At 42.6% G+C, this 7,370-nt stretch overlaps 1 protein-coding gene across 2 annotated transcripts; it reads right to left on the reverse strand.

Moving 5' to 3' along the window:
* Positions 1-1,669: 1,669 nt before the first annotated feature.
* Positions 1,670-7,370, reverse strand: dapk3 (death-associated protein kinase 3). 2 transcript variants are annotated; one of them, XM_079284407.1, is made up of 9 exons: positions 7,297-7,370; positions 6,519-6,616; positions 5,061-5,421; positions 4,420-4,549; positions 4,198-4,246; positions 4,081-4,107; positions 3,819-3,971; positions 3,661-3,706; positions 1,670-3,497 (listed from the first exon to the last, which is right to left on the reverse strand). In XM_079284407.1, exons 2-9 carry the CDS (start codon positions 6,578-6,580, stop codon positions 2,967-2,969), a joined length of 1,359 nt encoding a protein of 452 aa, XP_079140533.1. In that variant the 5' UTR covers positions 6,581-6,616; positions 7,297-7,370; the 3' UTR covers positions 1,670-2,966. The 2 variants fall into 2 exon arrangements, with proteins under 2 accessions (XP_079140533.1, XP_079140534.1); XM_079284408.1 differs by having other exon boundaries at positions 7,303-7,361.

A 7,370-nucleotide genomic window follows, 5' to 3' on the forward strand; every position in this document is an offset into this window, starting at 1 on the left:
ACGTGTGTTGATGAAGAAAGACAGGAGGACGTTTTGATGCACTCCCCATTTCTTCAGTTGTCCGACTTGTCCTCGGACACAAAGACAGTTGAAACACACAGAGTGGATCGTGTTGAGCTGGAATCATGAAAACACAGACTGCAGTTTTTCTAGAGACCACTGCCAAACGTTCCCCTCCTGAGTGAAGTCCTCACACTGTAACAGACGATTTTAAACACGCAAGAGGAGCATTTCTTTACATCTCCTCTTGTCTTTTGATTGTAGCCGTTGGGCTCCGGTTATCCATTTGTTTCAAAATGGTCAATTCAAAGTTATTTTGTATCATTTGTAAACAAAGAAAACATCTCTACATTATGACACAGAAAGTTAAAAGGACGCTGTACAAGCTCGACGTTTACAAAAACAGATTTACTATCTTACACGTGAGTTCACTTATCATCAGCAAACTAATAACTTATGGAACCAAACTGATGACAAGGTTATTTATGATTTATTTATTACCGTCATAATTAATGTACGAATAAAACCATTAAAGTATTGTGCACTGTTTTGTGGTTTTGTAACACGTTTTACAAAAAAAGGTACCAAAACTCCCAAGAGTCAAATATAAGGATTTACTTCTTTATATTGGACAATAATAAATGTGACTTTGTAATAAACTGTATATACACAACATGGAGTTCAAATGGCTGTTTCCTATTGGTCTGGACTTGTAACTGATTCAGGAAGAGAAGCTTAATGTTCTGCAAGGTAGAATAATATATACGATCTGCTGAACAAAGCATAGATACGAGTGAAGTAACTGCAGCAGATGAACATGTTTCAGATCTCAAGTAAACTAAAAGTAAAACAAGTTCATGTGTTCATCGCTACCTTGTTGTTTAGTAGAAAATAAATGAGGTTTGTGCTTTTTGGCCGGTTAATGTGAGAAAAAAACTAAACTGCCTTCTAAAACTTCTCCTGTATTTTTGGTGCACCACCAGCAGAGGGCATCCTTTAAACAGCTGAACTGTGTATTTCTCTGCTGCTGTAAAGAAGAGTCCGGTAGAGAACTCATCCTGCGCCAAACGCTTCATGTTGTCTTTCCTGTACAACATGAAGCAGTTTGGTAGATAATACTGACCGTGGTTAAGCCTTTTACATATTAAACGTCACACCAGCTGGTCTCTTTAAAATAAATAACGACATCTTTAAATTAAAAACATAATAATTAAATGAGTGGTGGAGGAAGTACCGAGATCATTTACTGCAGTGAAAGTAGCAAAGACACACTAAAAAACTTCAGTCCTGCATTTAAAATGTTAAAGTAAAAATATATAGAATGTACTTGTACAGCGCTAATACTACTACAAAATAACCTAATAATGCAAAAGAATAGCCCATTTGAGTGTGTGTGTATGTATATATACACACACACACACACACACACACACACACACACACACACACACACACACACACACACACACACACACACACACACACACACACACACACACACACACACACACACACAAGTACCAGTAAGTCAAACTTCTACTTGCGTACAGTACTTGAGTGAATGTACTACGTCTCTGTGGCCTGAAGGACAAACAGAAGCAGAGTTAGTTTCCACTCACACAACAACACAACTCGGGTTACAGCGATAACTGTTTATTTAAAACAAGCCGGGGCATTTGACTTTAAAGACGGATTCAAATAGATTGTGGAACAATTCCACAACCCTCTCAGTGTAATGTCTGTCCTGAAGAACACTACGGACTACATCGTACACTTCTACTCTACACATGCGCAATGTGTTGCACGGATGTGGGACGCGTCGGTGGAATGTGTGGAGTCCGCAAGAGACGGTCAGAATGAAAACAGAGACGCGAGCGGCGGGACGTAGAGCAACGGTTCCATGCACACCATTTGGTTTACGAGGCTACTGTGCAAAGGTTTTCTGCGTTTAAGACATAAGAGCAATATCAATGTGATAGAAATGTCATTGACTCGATGACGGATGAGTGCTCGCGGAGGCAATACGGTCGATCAGTTAACAGGCACTGCAAAAGATGAGTTCATACATTCCAAATCTGGTGGCGCTTTGTTTTTATAAGTCTGTAAATTAATTTCCAAATAATTCCCCGAGGATGTTTCCAGGAAAGAATCAGGACATTTGGTGCAGATTATAGAGAGTTGATCAGTTGGACAAGTAAGATGTGAAATGTACAGAAATTAAGCGCATGTGATGAATATATATTTACTTGGGTATAAATAGAGTAATGTTATTCGTGGAGAGTCCTCTGGAAGACATTAATAAACTAATATAACAGTATCAGCTCAGTCAGTTCTTCAGTCTCTATTTACTGGGATTTAGAAACTATGTGGTTCTTTCCAGGAAACTTTCACAAGGAATAATTCAGAAATCATGAGGCGATGACAGATCTGTAAAATAACACATGAACCTAAATCTCTTTGTTTTCTATGCTGAGTGTTTACATTTATTGCATCCTTTGGCGTTTGTCCCAATTAAATGTGAGCTGCAATCGAATCGGAAACGTAAACGGATAAATAAACAAACCTGGAACTACAAGCTGAATATAAGAGCAGACATCTCCGGCTTCTACAGCCCTGGGATATATTCAGACGCAATTACATTTCTAAAATAAAAAGATAACCAGGCTGAGAAAAATGGCAAAACAAAAAAGCCAATATAGTTGCAAACTTTGAATTATTTGTCACGTAACCGTACGTAAAATCAAAAAAAACAAAGATAAATTAACTTATAAAACAGAGGAATGACACTTTTCACAGGGGAATGGGTTCAACATATTGGCTCTCGGCTTCTTGCTGGTTCTCGTGACATTAAAAAAAAATAAGAGTTGGAACATTTCTCCCGACCGGCAGCAGAGTTTATGACGACAACTGACCCACTGGCGCGTGCAGACGCCGCGGAGGACACTCGCGAATCAAAGCGTCATTGTTCAGGACATGCTGCCGAGGCCGTCCTTCTCCGCCGATATGGACTTGACCAGCTCCTCCACCCAGCGGACTTCAGAGGCCACCTGCTCCGCCAGGACCTCGTAGCGGTTCTCCAGGCGGCCGTACTTGCGCTTGAGGATGTTGGCGGCCTGCATGGTGAGCCGGGCCTCCTCCTGGCTCTTCTTGCGCTGGGCCTGAGTGCGCTGCAGCTCTTGGCGGATGTGGCTCAGGTCGCTGGAGATGCTCTGGTTCTCCTCCTTGTACCAGCCCTCCTTCTCCTCGTAGATGGACAACAGCGCCGCCACGTCGTCCCGGCACGAGCGCTGGTTGCGCTCCAGGTCCCTCAGGCCTTCCTCCGCTGCCGCGATCTCCTCCAGCACCTGGGAGAAGCGCTCGAAGTTGACGTAAGTGTTGTTCGGAGGCATGCTGGAGTGGGACTTGATGGTGTACTCCTTCAGACGAGTGGTTTTCAGGCGTCGGCGCTCCGTCTTGTGGTCTCTCTCCTCCTGGCGGACATTTCGCCTCTTAATAACCTGCAGAAATAAAAATGTTTTTTTATCTCTAATACCAGTATCGACTACAAAAATCCAATAAATTTGTTTTATTTAAGAATTGTGACTTCTACAGTATGTGCTGACCAGAACATTTTGAATTTTAAACTCAACCAACAGATATAAACGCTGAATAAAAACCCACCTTAATCCAGGGGTGCTCAAGACTGTCATCAATCGTCATTCTCTTCCTGCGAATGAAAATAAACCACCAGTGAGAAAATGCCAAACTTCCATTTGTCTACGAAACAGAGATTTCTCTTCTTTACTTTTGGGCGTAAAATATGGTAAAAAAGTTCCTACTTAGGATCCTTGACCAGCAGACGTCGTATGAAGTCCTTTGCCAGCTCACTGGTGTTACTGAAATACTCTTCATCAAAGTCGTAGTTGACGGCCGAGATGTTCGTCAGGGTCTCCTGCTTGGTCTCGCCCAGGAATGGTGAAGCACCGCTCAGTCTACGGGATCACAGACAGAGGAAAAGAAAAGAAAAGGGATTTGCTTTAGAAACAACATGGACGAGGAGTGACGTGACTTATGTTTCGAGACGTTGCTGACGTTACTCACAGGATGTACGTGATTACTCCGATGCTCCTGCAGAGAAGAGAAGAACCAAACATGAATGAAAACTGTCACGCGGGTCGGTAAACAGCGTCAGAGGAGGAAGAGATGTTCACATCTTACCACATGTCCGCCTCCAGTCCGAGGGGCTCATAGTTGACTATTTCTGGAGCTGTAAAGCACAGAGGAATGAACTATTTAACACACACCAGATGTGGAACACACCTTCAATGTTTAATTGACTTGCCAGAGTGGGCACACACGAGCACAAAAACTGGTTTATAAAGTGGAACACATTTACTTTATTAACATTCGGATAGTCAGCAGGGGAAACCATGAGCTCACCGACAAACTCCGGCGTTCCAAAAATGTTCTTGAACTCGTTTCCTGCTTTAATCTGATGCGCGATCCCAAAATCAATCAGCTTGATCCTGGGGTTCGGGACGTTCTTGTCCAGCAGCATGATATTCTCAGGCTGAAAGATAAACATTAGCGAGAGAACGAGCTGAGCTACAAGTGTACATTGACATTAAAACAAGTTTTTAAGATCCTCTTGGGCTACCTCAGCGCAGAATTCAGAGAGGTTTTACTGTTTTTATACGCAGCAGCGCCACACCATAATAAACAGTGATAGTAAGAACAGTAAGACCTGGTATGTGCTGACGGGAAGTAGTATCTGCCACAGTGCTGCATATAAAGTTTGATTGTAAATGTTTTTCTTGGTTTTAAAACTTTAATTGACACATTTTTCTGAAATTATTTGACTAATTATTACACATTTTGTGCATCTTAAAGCCCCAAAGAAATCTTCATATTGATGATATGGCGATAACTCGGATAGATCATTATCACAATGCAGATTGACAACTTTGTGTGTCTGCAGTCAAATCCCTCCGCACACACATGAGCAAGATATTTCAGGTGAACAGGAATCCTCACTAACGCCTCAACTACGCCCGCTTCCCCCCCCCCCGCAGACCACTGACCTTAAGGTCAAAGTGAGCGATGCGTTTGGAGTGCAGATACTGAACGCCATCCAGGATCTGCTTTAGGAACAGGGTGGCCTCCTCCTCCGTCAGAGATTCCTTCTCAGCCAGGAAGTCGAACAGCTCCCCTCCGGACACCAGCTCCAGGATCAGGATCACGTCGGCCTTGTTTTCAAAGATGTCGTGCAGGGTGATGATGTTGCTGTGCTGGATCTCCCGCAGGATGTTGACTTCGCGCTCGATCTCCTCGCGGCTCACCCCCCGCCGGCTGGACGACAGTCGGCGCTTCTTGATGAACTTGGCCGCGTACTCGATACTCGTGGTCTTCTCTTTACACTTACGAACGATGGCAAATTGTCCGCTGCAGGAAAGAGGGGGGGGGGGGGGGGGGATGTTAAAAATATATAGATTTAGGTTAACATAGACCTGCTTGTCTTTTGTTTTTGTTGTTCCAGCTTCATGTTATAAGGATCGAGTTCTTGGCAGCTGGTCAGAGTACAGAAGATATATCAAGAGCTCACTTTGGGCGACGAGTACTTCTGATGGACCGAGTCGGTGCTTCCCAACTTTTATGGCTTATGCCCCTTAAATTGAAGCAGGGTTAGGGTTATCTGTGACCCCTCGTCACAGGTTAAGGCCTCAATGTGGACATGTGGTTCAACCGAAACGCATTCTTTTTTTTGTTCAGACGGTTTCATTTGAGGCCTTTTAAGAACCCAGAAGAGGTGGATGGATCCAATATTTCAGAGGAAAACAAGCAAAGATTTTAGAGGAGAAAGCATTTCATAAAGCATGACAAGGCAGAATTTAATGTCTGCGTATGTCAGCACACACACCCTCCTATAGAGACTCTATACCTCAGTGGAGGTGGAAAGGCACATTGAGAGGCAGTGACATCATAGTTTTGCTGCATCACTGCAGAAAAAAGTTGAGTCCAAACTATTAAAATGCAATGACTCATTATCACTATCAAGCACAGTGTGGAAATGATACTATAGGGTATTTAATATGTTGCTGACGATATGTTGGCCTTCGTCAGATCTAATGTTCTGCAGCTCATATCTGGCATCAAAATGCATCTAGAACACATCTGAAGTAACTGTGTAGTTTGATTACACTTCACATGTTATACATGTACTACCAACTAATACTTAGTTTATTTTTACCTCCACCAGGTAGGCATTTGTATTCAGACAACACGACATGAATCTCTGATGTCCTTCAAAACGCAGAACACATACTAAAGAATACAAACGGTGTTTTGGATGCATTCACACTTGCATGTGGAACTGTCCTCCAGTGACTGAGACACCACAGACACACACGTTAGAGTCAGAGTGTGAACAGTGTCTTTTGTAACACAGACTACAGCAGTGGTACCAGGCGGATGTTTTCAGGCACAATATTTTTAACGAGAGAAGGGAAAAAAAAGAGAGACAATAAATGTGCAGAACATACCTCCCCAGCTCCTCTTCCATTTCATAATACAACTCCACATCCTCCTGTCTGAAGCCAGCCATGGTGTGCTGACTGGAATGATGAAGCCTTGGGATTCACTGCAGTGGAAAATAAAAAAAAAATAAAAAAGTATAAACTCAATTAACACTGGCAGTGGTTGGTGTGGACCTGACAGTACAGTGACCAAAACAAGGGCAGAATTACTATTCCCACCTACAGGACTGATTACCTTCTCTACTCCTTATTTGGCCCGAGTCAGCTCAGCTTTAGTTTTCAGAGACTTTCTGGATCATGTCAGACTTTTGCATACCAGACCTACTGACGTCATCTCCTGGACCAGCCATCTCTGACTCAATTAAAGGGACCGGGGTAGAGAAACACTATCGAGGTTTTAGCTTCCCCCCCCCTAATTTGAATCTGGTTTAATGAGACTGATCTAAAAAATAAAAACTATTTCTGATTGTAGCTTTTAAGGATTCAAATCTGCAGTTTTAAAGTAGCCAACGTTACAAACAGACAGCAGAGTACATGTCCCCGTGGCTTATAGACACGAACACAAAAGGAAACTAGTGCCACATATAAACATCTATTAAACAAAAGAATAAACAATTGAAGAAATAAATAAAGAGAATCCCAGCGACGGAAGGCAGCTAGCTTAGCTGGTTGTTAGCTAGCTAGCTAACGTAGTGTATAAAACACCGGCTGTCAGAAAAAACATTCAATCAACAACACTTAAATAATAAGTAAAAACGTAACCAAAAACAATAATATAACGTACACGTACGGTGTGGTTGGCTACGAGTCGCTACGATTGCTGCATTCCTCTTCAAAAGTAGTTGTGTGAGTTCCCAG

The sequence above is a fragment of the Melanostigma gelatinosum genome, assembly GCF_949748355.1.
Source record: "Melanostigma gelatinosum genome assembly, chromosome: 15".
Classification (NCBI taxonomy): domain Eukaryota; kingdom Metazoa; phylum Chordata; class Actinopteri; order Perciformes; family Zoarcidae; genus Melanostigma; species Melanostigma gelatinosum.

What these genes read in the sequence shown, in the direction of transcription:
- dapk3 (XM_079284407.1), bottom strand. Translation starts at nt 6,580, where the DNA reads ATGGCTGGCTTCAGACAGGAGGATGTGGAGTTGTATTATGAAATGGAA. An exon ending in TCGCTCACTTTGACCTTAAG is followed by an intron (nt 4,550 to 5,060) that starts GTCAGTGGTCTG and finishes TTTATCTTTCAG; the next exon opens with CCTGAGAATATCATGCTGCT. An exon ending in GGAGTAATCACGTACATCCT is followed by an intron (nt 3,972 to 4,080) that starts GTGAGTAACGTC and finishes GTGATCCCGTAG; the next exon opens with ACTGAGCGGTGCTTCACCAT.